This window comes from Gracilinanus agilis, chromosome 3, assembly GCF_016433145.1.
Source record: "Gracilinanus agilis isolate LMUSP501 chromosome 3, AgileGrace, whole genome shotgun sequence".
NCBI classification, from domain to species: domain Eukaryota; kingdom Metazoa; phylum Chordata; class Mammalia; order Didelphimorphia; family Didelphidae; genus Gracilinanus; species Gracilinanus agilis.
In genome coordinates, this window is record NC_058132.1 from 196,404,846 (window position 1) to 196,431,478 (window position 26,633).

At 36.7% G+C, this 26,633-nt stretch overlaps 1 protein-coding gene across 1 annotated transcript in view; it reads right to left on the reverse strand.

Annotated features, from left to right (window-relative positions):
- Positions 1 to 2,014: 2,014 nt before the first annotated feature.
- Positions 2,015 to 26,633, reverse strand: part of ZW10 (zw10 kinetochore protein) — a 52,239-nt gene continuing 27,620 nt past the window's right edge. The window contains exons 8-17 of the mRNA XM_044666329.1: positions 25,771 to 25,962; positions 16,998 to 17,161; positions 16,287 to 16,469; positions 14,304 to 14,542; positions 8,797 to 8,868; positions 8,310 to 8,479; positions 7,339 to 7,469; positions 5,584 to 5,715; positions 4,746 to 4,948; positions 2,015 to 2,603 (exon numbers count right to left, since the gene is read on the reverse strand). Of these exons, the coding sequence (XP_044522264.1) occupies positions 2,483 to 2,603; positions 4,746 to 4,948; positions 5,584 to 5,715; positions 7,339 to 7,469; positions 8,310 to 8,479; positions 8,797 to 8,868; positions 14,304 to 14,542; positions 16,287 to 16,469; positions 16,998 to 17,161; positions 25,771 to 25,962 (1,607 nt within the window). The 3' untranslated portion in view covers positions 2,015 to 2,482. The remainder of the gene's footprint in view (positions 2,604 to 4,745; positions 4,949 to 5,583; positions 5,716 to 7,338; positions 7,470 to 8,309; positions 8,480 to 8,796; positions 8,869 to 14,303; positions 14,543 to 16,286; positions 16,470 to 16,997; positions 17,162 to 25,770; positions 25,963 to 26,633) is intronic.

Consider the following 26,633-nt stretch of genomic DNA (forward strand, 5'->3'; position numbering starts at 1 on the left):
TTTTGACTGGTGGTAGAATAAGACTTCTATTTTTTTGATCAAACAATTCACAGACTATCTTATCAAGATTAATAGATGTATCTCACTAGCTGTCAAATCACCTGCTTTAGCCATGAAAAAAAAAGGGGAAATAGTCAAGAGTGTAAGCCTTGCCTAGCCTATACACCATAAGACACAAAAGATTCACTGGGGAATAACAGACTGATGGGGCCATGTCCTACTGAGAACAAGAAACACTATCTTGTCAGTTCCTATGTTAATAAAGGTGGAGTGTGTTTTTCAGCCATAAGGGATTCCTCCTCCAAAGCGCTGTACCTGTCAGATAACAGATATAACTTCTAATCAAAATAAATCCACAGTGTGGTGCAACAGGCCTGAGAGGCATTCATTTAAGTTCTGCCCTTGGTAGCCCATTCTTTCCGTCCCTTAGATAATAATGCTTCCTGAATACATGTTTATTTCAAAAGCAAAAACATTTTTTCTTAAAATGTGAACCTGATCTTTTCTTTCTCTTTAAGAAGATGGCTAGATAGCTTGTGAGGTACTAAGTTAGTTAAGAAAATTTTTTTTCTTTGAATTACAATGATCTCAAAATGGGATCTCAAAATGTGGTCCTGACAAGTATCCCTAGTAAATTATAGCTGGCTACTATCCTATGAAAAACCAGATCCTCTCTTACTGCCAGTCTCTCTCTTACTGCTAAGTAAGAAAAGAAAGCAAAGAGAGTCAGAATCAATGGTTGTGAAAGGGGCTGAGCCAGCTGTGTACATGAAAGGGTTAACCTAAGAGAGAGAACTGGCCCTACCTAGGAGAACAGGACTGAAGGCAAGAAAAAGGAGCAGTCTGTGCCTGTGCTAAGAACTGAGAGAATGGTTGTTGAGCAATGAGAGAAAGGAGTACAGTAAGAAAAACCTCTCTACATAACACCAAATAGTAGAAATCAAATCAAATCAGCATTTATTAAGCACCTAATATGTGCTAGACACTGGGATAAGTAAATGCTAAATGGAGGGGTGAGAGAATTAAAAACATTCTTTAATTATCTGTGTATCTCAGTCAAGGTGAGAAGTAAAAGCCAATTTTACTTTCAGCACCACCTTGAAGGAGAGAATGGGCAAATTTATTTACTTTACAAACTTACTATCCTAGAGAAGTCTGTAAATATCCCTTCATAACATATTCCTGGCCATGAAATAAATAAAAATTTCTAGACTGCAAAAGTTCAACTTTCACACTGATGACACAACACAGCATTTCAGAGTTGGAAAGTACCTTAAAGGTCACCTAGAGCAACCTCCCACCCAATGAAGGAATCTCCTCTATGACATCCCCAGAAGTGGTTGTCCAGCCCCTATTTGAACACCGCCAGTGACAGGGAACTCATTATCCCATAAGGTAGGTCATTCATGTCCAGAAAGCTTTAACTACTATCACAATTGTCCCTGTGGAGTCACACTGTGTTTAATCTTTCTTTCACATGGAAACTCTTTGAATATCTGAAGACAGTTACTGTGTTCTCACTAAGGTCTCTTTGACAGTGTAAATGTGCCTTAGTTCCTTCAACTGTCCCCTCAACATTCTCAATGCCTTTTGGATGGATGCCAAAGGCCTTTCTAAAATATGACACAGAGAAAAATGAATATAAACAAGATTCATAGGAACATGGGTCGAGTCCTAAAATCCACCTTATTTAGGCTCCCATCGGGCAAACATTCAGAATTCAACTCAAAATTCCTAGAATGAGATGAGATATTTCTAAAAATGCAGCAAAGAATGCTTAAGGAGGAAAAAAAAACAAATTAAAGAAATGCATAGTTCTCAGCATCCAATGTTGGACAGCTTAAAGGATAATAAAATTCCCAATTAGCATAAGCGGAAAAAAAATGACAGATCACCAAATATCCCTATGTGGCTCCTCTCTTTAATAAAGGATTTCCTGTTACATAGTGGCTTAGGAAGCCTTTTGGTCCTTCTCCTAAAAAGCTCCCTGGCATCAAAATACACTACTTCCATGATTCTGAAAAGTGTCATTTATTAGAAAGATGATATACAGGAAATCCACTTAGTAGTAACTGATAGGCCAACTAAGGTGCTGTGAACTCCCTTCAAAAAAGATCCTTCCCACAGGGAAATGGCTGCCAGGTCCCCACTAAGTCAGTGTCCGTGATTTTTTGATCTGAAATCAGGGGCCACTTCCTCCTGGAACATAGCTCCCAGAAGGCACTGGAAGCAGAAGAAAATTATATTTTCCTGTAGGTAATGAGAAGGCCCCTGAGGTGCCCTGATCCATTCCATCTCTTGTCCTGCTGATGTGGCACATTTTCAGGCCAGGGACATAGGGCAGTCTTTATATAAAGTCAAACTCCTTGATATTCTGGCAGGAAGCTTCATAAAAATCAATAGGAATTTCCAGAAAATGGCATAAGAAATTATGCTGGAAGATTCCTTACAATGATGACATGGCTTCCACAGCAAGACAGGGCTATTTAATCTTAGAAAGGGCAGTAGCTCTTCTTTCTGTGTTCTGGAACAAGGCCCGGATTAATGCCTTCACCTCACCAGAGGAGAAGGCAGTTGCCAAGGGCCCCTTCCCATCAGCCCAGCTGGAAAGCAAAAGAGAAATAGATTATTTCATACTGAATAAACAAGGAGAATTAGAAATTTTTTCTTTGTTCCATTCTGGGCATATTTTAATTAGAAACAGGAGCATCTAATGATCACCCTAACCATTTCTAAGGAATGTCAAAAGCAAGGAGGGCTAAAGCAAGTAAGGATGTTACTAGAAAAAAGGGAAAAAGGGTCAACAAATCATGTAACTCAGGCAGTCTGTTTTCTCTTACTCTGAAATTATTCAGTGTATCTGAACTTGTTCATGATGACTCAATTCTTGTGCCTAGGAATCTACTGTTTTTAAAAAACAAACTAGAAAAAGGTAAGACTTTGAAGCAAATGAACACAATAGTTAAGTGTTTAATAAGCTTAAGAACATAGAACACTGAGAGAAGGACTATTTGATAAGAATAACTATGTAAAATAATATGACAGAAAACAGATTTAGATCAACAGTGTACACACCACATACTATAATAAGTTCTAAATGGATACTCAACCTATATGTAAAAGGTCACATCAGAAAAAAATGAAGAGGGGAAGAGATAAATCTTTCATAAGTACAGTCAGAGGAAGAATACATAACTAAATAAAGGCCAGAGGAGACAACAAAGACAAAAAAGACAATTTTAATTATATGAAAAAAAAATTTTGCATGGCCAAAATGAAGACAGCAAGAAGAAAAAAGCTATCAAGAGGAGGGAAAAATTTTTCAACTCTTCAGATCAAAACATAATGACAATTTCTAAAATAATTAAGAGATTTCCTTCTTTTTTGATCTAGAGGAGAATACTGGTTTTTCAGATGCTATCAGAATTTACATGCCTAAAAGTCTATATTAGGAGGTCGTATCCACCAAGTCATCTTTTACTTCCAGAGAGGCCTGGTAAATAATAAATGATATTTAAAGGTCAAAATTTTTTGCCAAGTAGAGTGCTTAATCAAAAGTTCTTTAACACAATAAGCAGGAATTTCATTTATATTTTTCTATGACAGAAAATCTAAGGAAATCAGCTCAGATATGTGTAATTAGAATCTACTCCCCAGGACTTCAATTCCCAGCATCTCACTTTCCTTCTCACATTACATGCTGACATAGGGAGGATAGAAGTTTTGTGTAGCCCCACCTCTCTCTCTTTTTTCCCTTAATCCCAGTGGCAGAAACAGGCTGGTGGCTTTACTCCTGTGGGTTTACTTTTTGTTAGATAATTAGGTTTGAACCTTTATTTCTTTTAGTTTATTTTCTTTTTACTTCAAGTGATTATTAATAAACTTCATAAAATAGAATACTTGGAGTTATTGCATATTAATTTAAATCTTACAGATACAACTAAGCTTACTGATCTACCATAGCCATATCAAAGGAGACAGGTCACCAGGGGTTACAAAAGGACAAGAATCTAAAATCAACTCAAATCAAAAGCTATATCCCATTAAACCAGAGATATAACCTCTTTAGATAATCAATATGATGTCTAGCAGCAGAAGTATGTAACACACATACCTATAGAGATTGCAAACAGGACAGCAAAATAATTTGTGGCTATGTAATTAAACCAGGGGCTCTTGTATAACAACATATATAGTGGACATACCAAGACTAAACGATGGTGAGGAGAAGGAAACAGCAGAGAAACTGTCTTTTGCTACTCCCTTTCTCAGTATTAAATAAACTGTGAATCTTCTTCTAGAAGGTTATCTATATAGTGCTTATATCTTGAAAGCTACTGAAACTCATGCAGAAAAACTTTCAAGGAATTTCTGGGAGGCAGCTTGCATACTACATACATAAATTCTACTCATTATGGTGAGAACTTATAATTGATTCAAAAGAATAGTCATTTCCATCCAGGCTTCAGGAGGCTGGATTAAAAATCTTGTCCATTACCTACAAAGGTGAGATTCCCATATATTTAGCAGACCAAAAAAATATTAAAGAGAGGATACATGTGACCAAATGTAAGAAAGTGATTGCAACAAAGAGATAGAGGACACTACTTACCAAAGAACTCAACTAGTATTATCTGAAAGGAAAAGCTTTCAAGTCTTTATAAAGTCAAGGGGCAAAGTAAATCACTATGGCTAATGGTATTAATATAAAGGGGTACATTCCTTCAAAGAAGAGTTATACATACCGATCTCCAATTTCTTGTAGACTTGCCTGCAGCAGCAGCATCAACTCTTTGAATGGCATCCATTTTGGCACATAGACAGGAACCTCTTCTTGAAACTTCTTATTTTCATTTTCTTCAGGTAATGGTGTAAACACCTGGGGTCCTTCCTCTACTATTGTTTTACACAAAGAGTATAATCTGTCGCCATCTTGGGTAGAGATGTCCTGGCATAAAACAAAAAGGGAATGTAAAGAGAAAGGAAAGAAGTGGGTCATGTTGAAGGTAGAGAAAAAGCTTTGATGAATCTTTGCTATGTACTACCCAAGTATGTAGCTGAAATAATACCTCATTCCAACCAATTTTAGCATACCATGTCAGACACTAGGTTTCATCAGCTTCCTGACACTATTCCTAAGTTAGAATGACATGTAAATACATTTCAACAGATTGTCAACAATTTATTTTGCCTGCCTGAAAAAGCCTATTTCTTCAGTAGAATATGGCACAGATTGCTGAAAAGCAGGGAATGTTACCACAAATAAGAGTTTGGGCAATTTATGTTTCAGTAGCATCAGCTGGCAGGGCCAAAGCAATTTTCCTGTAGAGATATACATACAATTCAAACTGCCACACAGTATGGAATAGGCATCCTTTGGGGGGGGGTGAGGGTCAAATCGAAAATTAAAACAAAGGAAAAAATCACCTATGTGGGCAGATGTAAGACATGTAGTCATTTTTCTTGCGAAGTGATGGAACATAGAAATATTGCTCACAGAGTCACATATCCTTGGCAAAATGACAGTGTGGAGGGAGAGCTTACGTCATCTGGAAGCCTAGTGAGTTGGAACATGACACTTACCTCTAGGGCAGTGATTCTGCCAATGATCTCAGCAATGGCTGTGTTAAGTAAAGTCCCCATAGCCTTGCAGTATATATTTACTGGAAGTACATCTTGCCATACAACTCCAAGTCTTTTCAACTGATGTAGTACCTAGTAGTAGGACATATTTATTTTTTTGAAATTCATATTTTTCAGATTCAAATTAAAAATATTTTGAAAGACCTCACCTTCACGTAGCTAGAAAAAGAAGTAATCGAGAGCACATGTTTCAAACTAATGCAACCAAAATTAGAAGGGAAGCAACAAAATTGGTGGAAAAAATCTTTATAACAAAAACCTCTGACAAAGGTCTAATTTCTCAAATTTATAAGGAGCTAAATCAATTGTACAAAAAACCAAGCCATACCCCAACTGATAAATGGGCAAGGGACATGAATAAGCAGTTTTCAGATAAAGAAATCAAAACTATCAATAAACACATGAGAAAGTGTTCTAAATCTCTAATAATTCGAGAAATGCAAATCAAAACAACTCTGAGGTACCACCTCACACCTAGCAGACTGGCCAATATGACAGCAAAGGAAAGTAATAAATGTTGGAAGGGTTGTGGCAAAATTGGAACACTAATGCATTGCTGATGGAGTTGTGAATTGATCCAACCATTCTGGAAGGCAATTTGGAACTATGCCCAAAGGGCTTTAAAAGACTGCCTGCCCTTTGATCCAGCCATACCATTGTTGGGTTTGTGCCCCAAAGAGATAATAGGGAAAACTACCTGTACAAAAATATTTATAGCTGCACTCTTTGTAGTGGCAAAAAACTGGAAAATGAGGGGGTGTCCATCAATTGAGGAATGGCTGAACAAACTGTGGTATCTGATGGTGATGGAATACTATTGTGCTGAAAGGAATAAAGAACTAGAGGAATTCCATGTGAACTGGAAAGACCTCCAGGAACTGATGCAGAGTTAAAGGAGCAGAACAAGGAGAACATTGTACACAGAGATTGATACACTATGGCACAATCAAACGTAATGGATTTCTCTATTAGCAGCAATGCAATGATCCAGGACTATTCATAGGGACTTATAAGAAAGAAAACTATCCACATCCAGAGAAAGAAATGTAGAAGTAGAAACACAGACAAAAAACATGATTTATCACATGGTTCGATGGGGATATGATTGGAGATGTTGATTTTAAATGATCACTCTATTGCAAATATTAATAATATGGAAATAGATTTTGAACAATGATACATGTAAAACCCAGTGGAATTGCTCATTGGCTCCATAGGGAGGGGGGAGGGGAAGAACATGAATCATGTAACCATGGAAAAATAGTCTAATTTAATTAATTAAATAAATGAATTGTTTTTTTTAAAAGCACATGTTAAATATTTAACTTCCATGTACTTCTGCTGCCTAAAAAGGAGCCCTATGTCACAAATGAGAAAACTGTTTTTAAAAATCTTAAATCTCTGGGAGAGGGGAAGAGGATGGATCACAACTGGAAGCTAACGATTCTAGATTCCTCAAACCTTGATCCAATCTTCAAATATTCAGTTACTGACTTGTACATATTAGTCACCCTCCTGGATAAAAAAAAATTACCCCATTTCATTAGTTCTATGGGACAAACAAACAAGATAAAGAGCCTTAAAAGTGATTATAAAATGCATGAAGATTCACCAAAAAATCTGGTTTTCACATCTTCTGTTAAACAAAAAAGGCCCTATGAAGGCAAGTAAGCAGCTAGCTATGGAGTCTCCCACCTGCCGAACTGCTCTGCTTGCTGCAGAATAATTATCTTCATCATCCATGTTTGAAAAGTTCCTAGCACTTGACAGTCGTTCCAGAAGCTCTCCCTTCTGTGCCCTCATCTGGGCCAGAAAACATTCCGTCCCTGTGACAAGAAAGAAGACACAAAGGAGGTCCTTTGGATGCTGCTTAATTGCATGTTTCAAAACAAAGGAGGGAGGGAAGAGAAGTACTAAGGACCTGTCTTGTCTATCTGGAGACAAATGCTAGACAGCATTATAAATCTACCAAGATGCTCACCAAAATATTAACTTCTAATACATTAGCCACTTTCTCCCAGTACAATAAATAATCCATCAGCAGTAGTTTGCCCAGAGACAGAATCAGCAAAGAAAAATCACTACTCAAGTCCCCCTTCTACATCAGGGGAGGCTACATATTATTCTGATATCTCTACATCACCTAAGGGAAAAGTCAGGAATTGAAAGACTAAGTGATCTGTATAGATTTTCTGCTTTTGTCAGGCTATCATTATAGTAAATATATTAGTTTATACCACATTTCATTTCTTTTGATTTTTAATAATCTCAAGAACTGCTTAAGGGGTTGGAGGGAAAGCTCTTCTGGGTTTTGCAGTAGAACAAGCTCTGACATTAGAGTGCCATTACCAACAATGCTAACAGAATTGTCACAATACAAATCTCATTACATGTCATTCTGCTGACATAACTCTGATCTGGTATATTCACTGCACACCTGCAATGCAGTTTGGAACTCTAATGTACCATGAAATCATGTCATGAAAACTGTACTGGTACAAAGGCTCCCGTCACTTTGTACAATTAAATAACCAGTCACACTTGCAAATTAAATCACCAAACACTCTCTAACTAGCTTAGGACCACCAAACCATTTCCAACCCTCTTATTCATAATTTACAAAGATTACATCAATCATGCCTTCTGTTATTAAAGGCTTAAATTACCTAGTCTCCTGAAGCCTGGTACAAGATCCACAAAAGTAGTGGTGCCATCACAAAGAACAGGGGCAAGGCGTAACTTGAACTGGTGCCCAAGGGTCAACAAATGATGAGCGATGTACATGCAATTGTTGTGGTGAATGGCAGCCAGCTGGGGAAGTTTTTGAAGGTTCTCCCTGAGCGAAAGTAAGAGGAGAGAGGAAAGAAACCAACTATTAGTCTAATAAGGGTAAATGATAAGAGAAAACAAATTCCTGACCACTCTGCACAAATTGTGTGGTGAGTTTTGAATTGACAAATGGTCAAAGGGGAGGAGGATGTGAGAGGGGGAGGGGAGCAGCATCTTGTCAGTAAGAATACATACCTGAAATGATCTATGTCAAGGAGAAAAGAGAAAACATGTCCTACAAAAATGTGATTCACGGCAAACTTTTCAGATGTACACATACAGTGCAACATGAAGTTTATACTATATTTCCTTTTTGGTACTTACTTGTGATATGTTGGCACAACATCATGGAACAAATGAAAGATATTCCTCACTGAGTAAAAAAGCTGAACAGCACTAGAGAGAGAGAAAAGATATATTTAAATAAAAGGCAGTTTTTCCAAATGCAATCATTTCAAGGAAAATGGAATTCACCCATTCCTAACAACATGTTGAAAATAAGAGAACTAGGAATAACATATATCTGAAGCAACAGTCATCAGCCCAGGGAAAACTCTGATTGCAAAGAATATTTGACTCAACACGGCTGAGAAACATAGCTAACCTAAATGGATATAAACTGCTAGTATTATCTTACTAATTAACCTTAGTTGGCTAACAACTTCAACAGATGCATTAGAAACCCAAAACATCCTTTCTCTCCATCATTCTGTGTCCTCTGGCAACTAGAGTATCTCTTTAGTAACAAATGGAGCTAAGCCTCAAGCAAATGCCACTTTCCCACTGATGCTAACTGTAAAGGGCAAAGCATCAATAAAGGCATTTGTTTGGCTCTCTCCTTAACAGTCTGACTTTCAGCATTCATCTTTCCCCCTCTTCCCACAATGCAAAAGCATGAACTAGCATTTCTAATATGGACTCTGAACCCTCTTCTCTCCTTCAATTTCAAACCATTATAAAAATAACATAAAAAGGACATTGTTCAGTTTTGTGTGTTACTAGCTTAGAACAAAGTTCCACACCTCCCTCCTTCTCAATAAACAAGATATGGCTTCTAGAGAGGGTCTAGGGATATCACAGACACTGTTAAGTTAAAGAAATGTAAAGAAACAAGCTTTGATATGTAGACAGATCATGAGCTGCACCCTCCCTTCCTACCAAACTAGAGCAAAGCACAGGGTTCATTAATAAGTAGTTGCCTACATTTTGGCAGGTGTGTGCATTTTAGAGAGGCACACAACTAGGGAATGCCAAAATACAAAAGAATTTGAAACAGAAGCCCATGGGTAACAACACACTGATAAAGCCAAGCCTTAATCAAAATAGATTTTTACCATTTGTATAAAAAGCAGCAATAATGTCCCTGCTCCACCTGGGGGGACGGAAGAGGAGGTAACAATTTTTTTTAAAAAGCAACAGTAAGGGGCAGCTGGGTAGCTCAGTGGAGTGAGAGTCAGGCCTAGAGACAGGAGGTCCTAGGTTCAAACCCGGCCTCAGACACTTCCCAGCTGTGTGACCCTGGGCAGGTCACTTGACCCCCATTGCCCACCCTTACCAATCTTCCACCTATGAGACAATACACCGAAGTACAAGGGTTTAAAAAAAAAAAAAAAAAAGCAACAGTAACTAGAACACATGGATTCAAGCTTTTTAAAATTTAGATTATTATTAATTTAAAATTAGCAATTTGGTCTAAGAATCATTATTTCTATTCTTTAGCTTGAAGGATAAGTAAATAAAAACTAAGAAATGTGGAACATGTTTTAGGATATTATGAATAGAGAATAATGGGAACTACTGCCCTCAACAACAAGATCTAGATCTCACCTGCTTTTTAACCTTATCAATCAACATTTATTCCTTTTTAAAATACAGTTTAAAAAGTGAACTAATGGGTCAGAAACAACTCTGTTGTGTTTACGTGCCAAAACAACCCTGTGTTCCCAGAGTTAGGATATAAATGGAAATGGATTCATTTTTTCCAATTCAATAATCATTTCTTAAGTAGCTATGTGCCAGGAACTGTGCTAATAATTTTTACAAATAATTCTATTATTTAATACAATAGGCGTTCATTGGCTTACACACCTTTTGAGCACCCACAAATTGATTTCATAACAATGCCAAAGGATGGACAATATAAATTCTGTCTAGTCATAGTGGATCAACTGACCAGGTGGCCGGAAGCATTTCCTACTGCCCAAGCCACATCGGCCTTTGTTGCCAAGGTGCTTTTAAGAGAAATCATTCCTCGTTTTGGCCTGCCTGCACGTATTGACTCGGACAGGGGGAGTCACTTTACTGATTCAATTTTATCTGAAATATATTCCTGTTTGGGGATAACTCCCAAATTCCATGTACCATATCACCCCCAGAGTTCAGGCTAAGTTGAACGGATGAACAAAAAACTTAAAACCATGATCGGCAAATTATGCACTGAGACACACCTAAAATGACCTGAAATTCTCCCTCCAGCTCTATTTTATCTTAGAAGCAGACCTAGGGGAGATCTATACATCTCACCATATGAGATGCTTTTTGGACATCCGCCTATACAGGCTGAGCCTTTTTCTCCTGCATATACATCACTATTAGGAGGAGATACTTCTATTGCTTCCTATATACAGGAATTGCAACACAAACTGCATGAACTCCATGAATCTGGAACTGCAGTACAAGCAGGACCTATAGACTTTTCACTTCATGACCTGAACCCAGGAGACAAAGTGTATATAAAGAACTTCCAGCGCACTGGGGCAACTCAGCCTTCATGGGATGGCCCATTTGAAATTTTATTAACTACCCCAACAGCTATAAAAATTGGAGAAAAGGACTCTTGGATTCATTGCTCACATGTAAAAAGGGCATCTTCTATTGAACCTGATTGACTGTTTCCTGTTACCTGCATCGGAGATAACAGTTTATAGACTAATGGATGCTAATTTTGGAAACACATTGGTTTGTCTTGATTCTTTCCCTGAATTTATTTTATTGATTTTATTGATTTTCCTATTATTTTTTTAATAGAATAATTGATTTTTTTTCTTTTTCTTATTTCATGTACTTAAGTACATATAATCACTTCATTTTTTATTATTTTTTGCAATGCTATAATTTTAATATATATGTATTTGCTGTAATATTACTGCTTACTCACAAGGCCTTAGACTTTGGGAATCTGCCATATATTGTTAAATGTTATGGGACTGTGATTAATGCTTCTGTCTGATTCCAGAAGAAGGGAACACAAGAGCCGTTAGTAGTGCTAAGAAAGCACAAGGTCATGGAGACCGACCAACCAATCCCAATGGGATTGATGAAAACATCTGCACAATGCCAAGGAGCACAAAGTCAAAAAGATCATACAAATACAGGTGGGATTGAGATATTCCCATGCTAACACTAAGGACTTGAACTCAGTGTAAGAATTGAAATTGCGACGCTTAACATATGTTAAGATGTAGGACTCTCCGAACTGCACTTCCAGTCAGGTACCACAGGTTGTGCATCATCTGGCTCACCCATATATTCCTGAGAATGAAGGGAATGACAGATACTTCCCTTGCATATAAATCTGGTCCTTTTTTCTCTCTTATAGAATGGCAACTTTCTGTAGTCTTGGCTACAAATAGGTAAGTGCAGTATTACTGCATTGTGTCCTACAAACTAATAGGATGGAAATTATATTAATTGGACCCTAATACAAGGGCCTGTTATAAATTTATTTTGTTTATTCAAAAAATTTTGTATACATAGCTTTTGATATTTTGATTCTGTTTTTAATATTTTCTTTTTTCCAATGTTTCAATTTTCTTCTATTTGATTTTTTATATTTTTGTTTTTTCTTTTGAATTTACTCATACAACCCCATAACTCAACTATATATCTTGAGCTGATCTGGGTATTTCTTTTTAAATACTCATGTCAGGGGGGATTGTATTTTTATTATATCCAAGATTTAATTTTCTGATTTTGTTCGAGAAAATTTCTCAGAGAAAGAAACTTGCTGATTCCTTAATCCAGAGAATGAACTGTTTGCAGAGATATGCCTGAAGAATCTACATTTAATCAAGAGATCCAGAATGAACTTTGTGTTGTAATTGAATGAACTGATGAACTTGTTGCATCGAGCGATCCAGAATTAACTTTTGAGTACAACTGAATGGACTAATGGGTTTGAACAGCTACTTTAAATGTACATGTTATAGCAATAGGGGACTGCCCCAAATTGGTTTCTTGTCAATGCACTTAGCAAAACATTGGTTTTGCCTTCTCTCTTCCATTCCCCTCTTACCTCTAACTATTGTAGTTAGAAGACCTTTGTGGGTATAAGATGATTATGTAAAATGATCACTTGGGGTGACTAGGCACCTAATATGATCATCAGTGGGGATTGCGTAAATGGAATTAGCTCTAGCCCATTCATAATCAAAAATCTACTTACCCTAGGCATCTAGATTATATCATCCCCACCTCCCTCAGGGAGGAGGGGAGATAAGTTAATCACACGTGACAATAAGTAACAAATCAAGAACAAGGGACTGCCCTTTGGGCAGTCCAAATCAGTGTAGAGGCAGCCATTGGTCCACTTGAATTAGAGGTGGGCCCACAGGAAATGATGAGAGACACTATCTTTTTAAATATGTGGGTTACAAGCTGGTGAGGGAGTTCCGGCTTTGGACTTGGTGCTGAAGGTGCTCGGCTGAGACCTCAGACTGCTTCTACTCTGAATTGTCACGTGGGTAAGTTAGGCTGACTTCCTTGGGCCTACCTTGGCGTTTCCAGACTCTGCTAAGTAGGCTTATAGCCTCTCTGATTTCTACGGTCTTGTGGCTTGTAGCCTAGTTTAATTAGCCTTTTAACCCTCTCTCTCCCCGTCCAGGCCTCTCCAGGTCTGGACTAGCCTCTCCCTCTCTCTATTTCCCTATCTCTTACCTTCCTAATTGCAAATAAACTACCTTAAACCTGATCCTGACTTGGGTCTGATTTAATTATGGAATCAATCTGAATTATTGATTCCGGTGACCACATTTAAATATATATTTATAAAATATCTAAAATCTCTCTCTTACACTCTAGAAATTATGTGATATTATTATCCCCATTTTACAGTGGAGAAAACTAAGGCAAGGAGAGATTAATGTGATTTCCCCAGAGCCACATAGCTATTAAGTATAACAAGTCAGATTTTAACTCAGGTCTTCCTGACTCTTGGCATAGTACTCTGTCCAATTGCCTGGTAACTGGCTATATAGGGGTGGACACCTTGGACAATGTAGGGTCACTTCCTTGTCATGACTAGCTTCCAGGTCACTCACTACCATCTTTCTTCTCTCGTAAATGCTCTGAGACCAGAGAAAAGGAGGCAGATGAATGAATGGAAATACTGACAGGCCTAGGTGGGTACAAGTGAAAATTTCTCTTCGGAGAGAAATGCTAGGCAATGTCAATGGAGAAAGAAGTTCATGTGGTCAATGGCTGGGACCCCAGGAGACCAGCCTTAAGGGAGACACTTCAATTTGGCCATAATCACAAAACACCAATTAACTTTCTTTTTAATATACTTCTGGTTTAGATATCAGTTTCAAACAAGTCAAAGACTACTGCAAAAAATTCAGAATTCTGGGCAGCTGGGTAGCTCAGTGGATTGAGAGCCAGGCCTAGAGACAGGAGGTCCTAGGTTCAAATCCGGCCTCAGACACTTCCCAGCTGTGTGACCCTAGGCAAGTCACTTGACCCCCATTGCCTACCCTTGCCAATCTTCCACCTATAAATCAATACACAGAAGCTAAGGGTTTAAAAAATAAAAAAAAAAAATTCAGAATTCTTACCACTGGTCACTGCTAGCTGTTGCCTCCAATAAAGTCTGATAGGCCAGTTCCATCAGTTTCTCCACAGATTCGCTGATCCGGCATGTTGGCAAAGAGAAAGAATGCTCACCCAGTTTATTTTCAGGGTCTAAATTCATCATTTCATTGGGTAGACTTTTGGACACTTTCTGTATTTTGAGTCTGTTACCCTCATCAGGGGCTGGTAAGTTTGGTAGAGCTACCTTAGACTCTGGACTGATCTAAGATTGAAACATAAAATATTTAGTTTCTACAAAGCAATTCAGAAATAAACATATAATGTGGGAGTGTCCCACACAGCTTACTTCTCTGTCAGAAAAGCCATGATTCTACAGGGTAGTTTTCAGATCTGAATAAGTATGGTTGAGCCTTAATGACTAGGGTAGAAGCTGTCATCTAAAAAAAAAAAAAAAAAAAGCAAACCCATTTGCAGTACAGAATAGATAGTTCTTATCTGTAATGATTGAAGAAGGTTAAGCTATGAAATTGTTTCAGTTTTAACATGAAGGATATTCTGTCCCTATACATGAGGATAGAATCTTCAGGAATCATCTTGTTAGGTCATTAAAGTTACAGAGTTTGCCTAAAGTTTTATTATTATTTATTTTGTAGAATCTTGTATTCACTTGATTCTTGGAGGATCTAATCACATTAATTTTCCGAAGTATTTACATGAACTATTACTCAGCTGTATGGTATTTTCATCCAAGAAATTTCTTATTTGCACTACCATATCCTCAAATAATATGTAGACTGAGAAACTCAAGTACAATCAGAGCTAAAGTAAATTAAATATGATTAAGTTGTAAAAATTCTTGTCTTAAGAGAGAAACTACATTAGGAAACATACATCTGAAAAAGTCAAGTCTGTGAAAGGCAGAAGGGGATTCAAAGGGATCCAAGAATGGAAACTCCATGAAGTGATGAGCATGGAGCTGAGTTCTATTTTTAGGGGAAAATAGAGATGTAAAAGAAGGGAAAGAATGTTAGCGCAAAGTCAAGAAAGACAAGAAGACTAAAGAAGCTTATAGAGAAAGGGCAAAGAGTTATTTCAATGGAAACAACTCTGGGGAGTTAAAACTGTCCCCTGAGAAAAAACAGCCTAGTTCAATATGGGCAAGATTCAGAGGAACTAAGAGGGGATTTCAAGGATAATGGTTTTGACCAGGGACTGAAAGATGGACGTGAGGTCCAAAAGGAAAGGATCTTACTTTTTGTGATCAAGTGAAACAACTATTAAAAACATGGAAAGCTAAAGTGAGTAACACAATTTCATACCTGCAACCTATCCTGTTTTTTCTATAATTCATACCCTCAAATGGTAAAAAATAATTTAAATGGTTTACTATGTATTTTATGCTAAGAAAAGACACAGTGGGAGTGTAGTAACAAAAAAGGATTGGGTAATAAAGACTGAAGAACCATAGACATGTAGAAGACCTCAGTACATAGACAGTAGAAATGGAAACTAACCAACCAGAAATGAATCTAACCAAGGAAACACCTCTCTTTCCTAAGCTATGTTTTATCAAAATTGGCTTAAAAAGTACCTTGCATATAAGTAGGCACTCAACAGATATTTGATTAAAAAATTAAAACTAGAAAAAAATGTGCAGGATGTCAAGGAGCTAAATGACCTTGAATGCAAATTAAATTCTCTAAGGTTCTTTGAGGATACTTTTTAGTACCTTGCATAAAAAATGAAAAATAAAAACATAAATTTCTTTTGAACAGTCATAAACTTAAATGATGATAAAGCTTATTTATTCAAAAATGCTGCAATCATGGGACTTCATAACTGTGTAAGGTCTATGCACATCTGTCAGAAATAATAAATTTAAAAATAATAAGTGAAATAAAGTGCTAAACATCATACCAGTCTAACCAAAAATTTAAGAACTGTAAACTGACTTCTTTCACCAATTAGCTGTTTCCCAAATACACCATAAAAACGCTAACAGTGACCTTTACAGTGTTGTGAATCTCTGAGGTCATTAGGTTTCGGGCTGCCACAATCACATCTTGGCATTTCTTGTTAGCAAAATGAGAATTGATATTCCGGGCATATTTCAACAAATCAGTAGTATCTCCTTTTAAAAATCTCATGTCCTTAAGAGCATTTTCAAATTCTTCAGTGGATTGTATCACCTAAGAGAAAGAAAGGAAAGAGACAGGTTAAGAAATGAAATAAAGAAGAATTTCATTTCAAAACAACAATGCAGAAGAAAGGAATGACCCAGAACAGAAAGAGAATATCTGAACTTATAGGCTTGGTCATATTAGAGCTTTTTTCCCCAGACTTGAACCAGTTGTGAACATTCTCAATTGAAATTTTTAATTAATTCCAAAGTTGCAAAGATCTTTAAAATGCCTATGTGCATTTTGGCAATCTAGAAAATAAAAAGAAGAAATCAATAGGTACTTCACAACTGTCAGACATTAAAAATGATCAGAATTTAAAAGGATTTAACTAATAACCCTATTACTAGGAAAATTCATGTCCAAAAGGGACAAGAAAAACCATGGAGGAAAAAATATCTTAAGAAATTTTTTTCTGCTCATAAATAGTGATTTAATTCACTTAAAGATCCTCTTAATTTGCAATAAACTATTAAAGAAAACATATCTATAGCAACTAACAGTCAACCTCAACCTTTTTGGCATCTCTGTTCTTACCTCTTCATATTGTTCTAACTTGCTGCTATTTGTTGGAATGGAATAAACCAAACAATCTTTAATAAGACACTCAGACATATCTTCCCAGATCATGTCGCCCACAATCTCTGCCAATACAATCTTAGATACTTTTTCATCTTCCAAATCATCACCAAGATGCAAGTCTAAATTCAAAGAAAAGGGTTTATCTTAATAAGCAAACTTCATGGCAAGAAATTATAATATTCCAAATTATTGTTTTTTCTTTTTATACCCTCTCCTCCAGTCTTCAAGTATCTTCCAAGTTAAGATGGTGGGAGGTGAAAGTAGAAGGAAACAGTTCACACAATTCTACCACCGTCTAGACATACTGTGATGGACAATGTATTTTCCACAATTGCTATTATTATTATTACCATATTTTTGTCACTCAGAGAAATCCATCTTTCAAACAGCATAACTAAAAATAAGACATTAGCCAACTACATCATAATCATCTACCACTGAACTGTAATTTGGTTCCACAAGTATATATGTGCTGCTATTTAAGTTGATACCCAGGTACTTGATGACATTTGCTCTCCAGTTGTTAAGATGATAAATTTTATTTACCCAAATATCCCTCATTTCCAGATCCATTTTAGCACCTCTGCCAAAGCTGTTGCTCTTCTACTCCCTAAATGGTTTCTTGATTTATCTTAGTTGAACACTACCAATAAGCACCACTTATTTGTTAATTTATCAAAAACCCAATATCAGATTTACTGAACAGGGTCCATTCACCCAATCTATTTATGACTCTATCCCAATAACTTTTTTAGTGGCTGTTTTCTAATATTTTTGCATTCTTATATGCATTATAGTGTTTATCTTTTAACTTACATTTGGGAGACAACTGGTTAAGTTATAACATAAAATCTTTGCAGCATTATTGGGATTCACAATAATGAGTGCATCTTCGAATTTCATGAGTTCCAGAGTATTTAGTAATATCTAAAAGAATAATCAATAAAATTTTTCAACTCTACCAAATATGGCCACTTATTAATTACACTTTTTCTTTTCTCTGTCTTCTTTCCCACATTTTCTTCATTCCCATTTTTATACTCATTCTACTAAGAGGCTCCTATGTATCTCTACTCAGAACTAAAAAAAAAAAAGTTGATCCAAGATCTATTGTTTCACTAGATGTCATATGTCATCTAAGACGGCAAATCAAGCTCTCATAATGTATGTTGTGATAATCAATCAACGAGGGTTTTTAAAACAATTTTCTATATGACAAGTGTTGTGCCAGAGATAATATAAAAATGACATTCTCTCATGGGAGAAAATATATACATGTGAAAAAGTACAAATTGAATATATTCAAAATGAATTTTGAGTAGTTTGGTGAGAGAGGGCACTAGCAGCTGGGGAAATCAGGAAGAGTACATGTAATAGGAAGTGTGTAACCCCAATCTTAAAAGAAACAAGGCCTTCTAAGAAAAGGAAAGAAAAGGGAATAGATTACAGGCATAGAGGGCAGTCACAGCAAAAGTAAAGAAACAGAATATGGGGTATCATGTATGAGACATGAAGTAGAAGGTCTATTTGACAGAACATTAGCATGCAGGAAAGAGACTACCAGTCTACTACAACCTTGATATCTCTGTTATCATTTAATACTGTTCTAACTAATGCCAGTGTTTGTTGGAATGAAATAAACCATTTAAAACCTTTAATACCAATAATACCTTTAATGAGACACTCGGACATCTACCCAAATCATGTCACTCATGGAAATAATAAATAATGAAGCAGAAAAAGCAGACTGAGGCCAGGTTGTTGGATTTTAAAATCCAAACAGAGAAATTTATATTTTATCCTAGAAGTAACAAGGAGTCAATGAAGTTTACTAAGTAGGGGAGTGATAAATCACTTTGGTAACTGCACAGAGGATGGCTTGAACTAGGAAGAGACTATAGGCAGGGTGGCCAAATAGGAAAGTATTGTAATAATCCAGGTGAGAGCTGATGATAAGATTTAATCACTCAATTCTATATTGCTACAACAAATATAGATAAGTCTTAGGCAAAAAAAAATCTTTGTTGGCCATGAATTAGACAATATATTTGGTTGAAATGATGTGAATAGGTCTATTCAGCACTGAGGCAAATCTCTCAGACAGAGATTTTCAGCCTTTTTTAACTTAAGAATACCAGATCCACACTAACAGGAGGAAAAATAACCTAAAACTCCTAATATTTCTCCCTTTCTACAGCAATTCTTCATTTTAGGGCAAAACATTAATTCATGCAAAATTGTGCATAAGAGAAAGAAAGAAGGATGTGTCAGTGTGGTATAGTAGCAGTATACTAGATCTGAAATCAGAGGATCAAATCCCAGTTCAAAACCCCACTTGCTACTCATGTGATCTTGAGTAGGTTATTTAAGCTAAGCATCGGTTTCTTCTGTAAAATGAAAGGGTTATGATCTTGTAATTTATTACATAATCTGAATAGGAAATTAGGGAGTCAGAGTTGGAAATAACCTTGGGAGTTAAATCTAACTTCTTATCCAATATCCAATGTTTGCTATAACATCTTTGGCACATGGCTATGTAGTCTCTAAATGTGTTAAGAAATAAGCAATTCATGATCTAATCCATATGGTATTGTAGGTGTTATATTGAATCTCTGGGAGCTTGAAGTTCACTCAATGATTGACAGATAAGTCAGTTGGATAGAATGTTCAGAGGCATGCAGGACTCAGGAGGGGGCAGTTGAGAACACTGAGAGAAGTTCTGGGTCTGCTCCTGTCCTGAGGCTAGAGATCAGTGTGGATCCTGGTCTTGGAGATAGAGAGTTGCAAACACTACTCTGCAAGCTCCTCCTGTGTTTTCCTGTACTGTTATCAACCTGTACTTGACCACCATCTCTGTGTCTACTGCCCCTAGATATTAGGAGTTTCACCATCTTAGTTATCTAGGCTTCCCAGGGCCCGGGAGGGATCGGAAGTGGGCAGGAGACGAAGAAGAGGGTGGAAGGGGTGGTTATATCTCAACTGTTAAGGCTTAAGATCTACAGAAGAAGAAGCTGAAGATTTCCCAGCAGTTTACCTACTTTGGTTTAGCCCTGGCCAGGCTGGACCAGAGGGAAGCTATCATTTGATTCTTCATTGCCTGCAGTTAGAGATTCATTAGTAGCAATTTAAGTAGGGTCTCCTAACGCCTCAATCCCTTACCATTATCCTTCTTATCAAATATATACAAAGTTTAAAGTACCTTCCTGAATTGGTTTCCAAAGCTTATTTGGGAAGAGAGACAAGCAGTCAGATTATCAACGTTATCCCAGCTGAAGACCCCAATTTAATATCAATTAACCCCAGGTGGGTCCTGAAGGGACAAACCACTTTGACCTGAAGGATCCTGCCTGGGCAACTGCTATAAAAGAGAAGTATCATCCTATCCTCTCTGTACATCATCTTCATATACATCAAATAGAGTTAGTGACCTCCTTTAATATAACATAGGACAGCTCTAGCTATTAGAAAGTTAAGAGAATCCTTAATGAACACTTATTTAGCACCTACCACATAATAAGATATGCACATAAAAGGGGCTGAAATCATAGCGTTAAGAGTGGGAAAGGGGTCTTAGGTTGCGAGCCCCTACAAAAAACATGGAATTGCCTCTACAACATTCATAACGAGTCATCATCCAGTAGAAGATATTCAATCACACTGCATTCATTTCCTCATAAGGAGGCCATTCCATTTTTAAACAAGATGATTTTCTTCATATTGTGTAGAAATCTATCTCTTAATGACTTCCATTTAACAGCTGAACTACCTGACACAACCAAACAAATCAAATTATTCTTCCACACTACAACTTTCTATAACATCTATGTTTACCCCTCACAACCCCATTTTTCAGCTTTCTTATATGTTGTTTTCCCCCATTAGACCATAAGCTCTTAAGGGCAGGGACTGTCCTTTTTATTTATTTATTTTTTAAATTTGTAGCCCCAGAACTCAGCATAGTGCCTGGTACAGTAGGTACTTATGTTTACTGACTACTGACTATGCTTAAGATGTTCTTTCCTTTCAAATTTAAAAATTACAAGAGTACAATGATCAGAAGATTTGAAGGAGGTGTGATACAGGAAGGCAAGAGTCCTATATTCCTAACCCTGGTAAGATTCTAAGGTGGCAAAGATAAACAAGAAGGTGACAAGAGAATGCATACTGATTACTTTTACCATTCTTCTAACCACAGTAGATGCCTTTCTTTTAATCCTACCCAGGCAACAGGAAAGCTCATTTTGCTTAAAGTAGCCTACTCTAAAGCAGGAGCTGCTCTTTAGAAGTAGAATAAAAGGTATGTGTGCCAAGTGGGGGTGAGTATACACAGGATATTAATTTTCTTGATTTTCTTCTCAAAATTGGGAGGGGGTGGTGGAGGAGGATGTACAAAGAAAACTACTCCCTCTTTATTGCAGCTACAGTACTTGGTCATTAACACTTTGATGTTACATACTTTTAGGTTTATATAATTTCACAATAGCATGAAACTTAAAACTGCAAGTACAAATATCTTCCTTGCCTTGCCATTATCTTGTTGCAGCTACTTATTGAAATTTTTATTATTGCCTTCATGCCAAAATTCAGTGGTTTTATAAGTTTTCCTTTAACTTTTGTGTGATTAATCCATCTTAATCACAGTAAAACTAGATATTTGTTTCACCCCCTGCATTTATATTTCCAATAACTTTCTCTTTTCTGAGTCCATATCTATCACAATGATGTATCCTTTCATTAGATGTATTCACCTGCATTCGTTCAGCTCTTCTCGTGAGGATCCTCTGGGACCTAGCACAGTATCCTATATAAGTAGTAATAATAACAAGAACAATTACAATTTCTATGAATCTCTGAAGCTTTTTGTAGTAAGCACTTAATAAATGTTTATTGAGTGAATTCATCCATTTAGAAATCCATTTACATATTGCTCCTAATGTTTTCAGTAATTTTCAACAGCTTATGGAACTATGTTTTAATACTGAAAATTTACAAAGAGTTTCAAAAAGTCATTGTGGAGCAAATATGGAATTCATCCTCATGTTTCACCATATCCAGTATTCTCTGGCTTTCTGTTTAATTCTATTATTTAGAATCAGTACCAGTAATGAGTGAGGATTAAATGATGTTCTTTGAACTATGATGGTAAACATTACTGAATCTATACCTCAACAAGATCAAAGTGGAAAAGGAACTATATGTACAAAAATGTTTAAAACAGCTCTTTTTGTGCTGGCAAAGAACTGGAGTTTGAGAGGGTACTCATCAACTGGAGAATAGCTCAACAAGTTTATGGCATATGAACATGATGGACTATTAATGTCCTTTAAGAAAAAAGGAAAGGGATAGTTTCAGAGAAATCTAGAAAACACTTATGAACTGATGAAGAGTGAGTTGAGTAGAACCAAGAAAACAATTTATATAACAATAACACTGTAAAGTCAATGAAGAGATGTGAGGGACACATGTATATATGAATAAACAGATACATCAGTATATATACACAAAATATATAAGAATATACAATATAAATAAAGATAATACAGAGGAGAAAGATACCAATACAAGGCCAGGGGTTGGAGGTGCAGAAAAGGCATCATGTGATGGAGCATCCTTTGGGAAGAACAAAAAGCCATTTTGTTGGACCACAGTATGAATAAGAAATAAAAAGAAATAAAGAAATAAAAATAATAAATAAAATAAATAAATAAATGAAGATCGGCCTGTAAAAGACTTTAGATGCCATAAAAAGATTATGTATTTGACTTTGAGATAACTGGGGTAAAGGAGGAGGATGCTGATGAATAAGCAGACTGTCACAGTCAGACTTACACTTTGCAAAAATCACTTTGGCAGCAGTTGTACAGAAGATGGAATGGAGAAAAGAGAAGCTTGGGGCAGGAAAACAATTAGGCAGATATTACAATAATTTAGGTGAGAAGTACTTAGGGCCTAAACTAGAAGTGTAGTGTGTGAGAAAAAAGGAGGCAAATGTTGTAGACATTTTTTTCAAATGGCAAAACTTGACAAATGACTGGCTATGTCGAATAAAAAAAAGTGAAGAGTCAAGATAACTCCATAATTGTTAACACAGGAGCCTGAAAAAAGGGTGAGTTTGGGCAGAAAAGATGATGAATTCTGTCTTGAACATGTTGTATTTGAAATGCTGATGGGATATCCAGTTAAAAATGTCTGATGGGCAGTAGGTGACACAGGACTGGAGGTCAGGAAAGACACTGGAACTGGATTTGGGAGTCATCTGCATAGGGATGATAGATGAACTCATGAAAACTTCTAGGAGTAAAGAGAAGAAGCAGCCCCAGGACTGAACCCTGGAATATACCCACAATTAGGAAATAGGATTGGGGTGACAATCCAGCAAAGAACAGTCAGACAAATTAGAATAAAACCAAGAAAAGGTAATAATGTCTCAAAAAAATTTGACCAAGGACAGAATCATCTGGGAAGAGGGTGGTTCATATTTTAAAAATAAGAAGCAGCTAGGTGGCCTAGCATATTGAAAGCCAAGCCTAGAGATGAGAAGTCCTGGGTTCAAATTTGACCTCGGACTTCCTGGATGTGTGACACTGGGTAGGTCATTTAACCCTTATTGCCTAGCCCTTCACTATTCTGCCTTGGAACCAATACATAGGACTAATTCTAAGATGGAAGGTAAGGATTTAAAAAAAAAAAAAAAAAGATAAATGGATGCTCTTCTCTTTTTAAAGACAGGGAGTCCTCACAAAGAGACTGCAATTTAAGAAAGTTGGCTTTTTTTTTTTTCTCTTTCATGCACTAGCAAAACTATAAGACAGATATTGTTTTCACAAGAACTAACAGTTTATTACTTCCAGAAAAGCAAATTCTAAGTATATCAGCTATCTTTTCATCCTTTTCAATCCACAGCTAAAAGTGTTTGATAACAAGACAACTTAGATAGAATTAAAAAAAAAAAAAAAAGACAAAAGGCAAGGAAGAAGGAAAGCAAAATCTCTCAAAGAAAGATATTTTTTGGCAGTATGGTGACCAGGACACACAAGTGGCAAATGTTTCAAGTATGCTACTGAATTATACCATGTAAAATCTGAGTTACAGACATAATTACAGTGTTAAACCAATGTTGCTGATATAAAACACAAGATAACAGATTGAATGACTTTCTGTGTTTCAAGCACACAGCTCTTGCTGTGATAGTGCTTTCCCTCACTGAAACACTCCATTTATTTATCCCATTCTTCATCACCATTATTATGGACACTTCATTTCCTATTTTCCCTGCAGTTAAAACAGGAATCTGACTATGATAAATTACTATGAGCCATAAAATCGTAAGTGCTCCTTAACAACTAAATATAATAGCAAAGGTATATTCCACATACTAATACCCCAACCATTGTGAATGTGTTATAATCAAAGCCTGCCACAATAACTACAAAATAATCTTCAGGAGCTAAAAGTCAAAAAACAAAGCTGGCACGATAAAAAGTAATTCAAGGCAATTCAACTTAGATAAATTGTAGGACCAAAACCTATGAACCAGAGTGAAAAGCTATCATAAAGAATTGCTTTCTCCATTTGGTCCCACCTCTTTTTCCCCCTATTTATTATCTGTCCTTCCCACTTCCCTCCCCTACAATTATGTAATAAACTAAAACCTCATAACAAATACACAGAATGCAGCAAATTCCCACATGACCATTTACAATATTTTTCTTTTTTTTTTAAAAAAAAAAAAAACCCTTACTTTCTGTCTTAGTAACAGTTCTAAGACAGAAGAATGGAAAGGGATAGGCAAATGAGGTTAAGTGACTTACACAAGGTCACACAGCTATAAAGTATCTAAGGCAGGGGCTGGTAGGTGGCTCAGTGGACAGATGGTCCCAGTTTTAAATTTGGCCTCAGACCCTGGACAAGTCACTTAATCCCCATTACCTAATCCTTACCACTCAGCTGTCTTGGAACCAAAACAAAGTACTGATTCTAAAAGGTAAAGGTTATTAAAAAAAAAAAAAAAGGAATGTATCTAAGGCCAGATTTGAACTCAGGTCCTCCCAATTCCAAGGCTGGCACACTGTGCCACCTACCAGCCCCTTAAATTTTTCTTATAAAACACTTCCTGCCTTTGTATTTCAAAGTGCCTTGCACAGAATGGGCATTTAATGTCTATTGATTGATAATGCTATTTCACCTAATTTCATGATTACCTAGAACTAATGAATGCCATTACTATAGATTATAACTGTACTGTAATATGTAAGATACTGATCACTGCTAGACTTGCTATTTTTGGTACTGATAAGTCTGTGATGCAGGAAGAGAAGCACAGGTTGTTCTACTCCAGAAGCACAATTGTTATGTTCTTCTCCATCACCCCTTCAACCCTCCCCATTCCTACACACATTCTCAGGCCCTCTGAATGGTCAGACTTCTAATATATATACAACTTTAGAAACAAGGAATCTTTAGAAACATTAATAGCTAGCATTCATGTAATGCTAGGTGCTACTGGGAAGGAGCACATAGGTGCTATTATCTCCACTGTACAGATGAGGAAACTCAGGCAAACAGGTTTTGTGATTTGCCCAGGGTCATAAAGCTGGTAAATGCTTGAGGCCAGGTTTGAATTCAGTTCTTCTTGACTCCTGGTCCAGTTCTCTATGTACTGTACCACCTGACTGACCCCAAGCATCACTGTTCCAAAGCAAAGACATAATGTTTCCAGGTTACATACCCAACAGGTGTTTCTGAAGAACTTCTAGCACCAGCCTGATCTTTGTAAAAACCTCAGGTGGAGATGAATGTTCCAAGTCTGTTGCCACAGACTCAAATCGAAAGACAACCATGTCTGGATGGGTATCAATAAGGGCATGGAGGGATGGATAGGAGACCAAGGGCCTAATGATGTATTTGAGTAGCAACTGACCTAAAAATAAATTACAAAAAAAGTTTTAAAAGTCACGAAAATTTTTAAATCACTAAAAGAGACTTATAAAAATTGTAATGTCTCCAAAGCCAGGTCTAAAATTATATAAAGACAAATACATACACTATGATTCCCTATTATTACAGGGAGCTATCTATTGGAGTTTCTTAGGCAATCTACTGATTTTTAAGAGCAATAATAATAATAGCTAGCATTTATACAGTTCTTGTGAAAAGCACTGTACATGTTATCTCCTTTGTTCCTCACAACCACTCTTTAAGGAAGGTGCCATTTTATAAAGAAACTGAGGCAGATAGGTTAAATGACTTGCCCAAAGTCACACAGCTAATAAGTGGCTAGATTTGAACTCAGGTCCTCCTAAGTCCAGATTCATGCCTCACTGTGGCATGGATTTGACCCTGGGTTCTCACAAAGGCTATACTAATAGAGTACAAGCTCTAGCAGGTCCAACATAAATGAGTACAGACCTCATGATGAACTGTCGAAGGGGAGCCCTAATTAGGTTCAAAGAAGCTCACCACCACACACTTACTGCCCCAACAGTGCACTAAACAGTCCACAAAAACATGGAAAACTAGCAGTCTGTATCAATAGAGGGAATACCCACACTAATACAATCACAGACCCTTCAAGTATTAAAGTAGAACTTT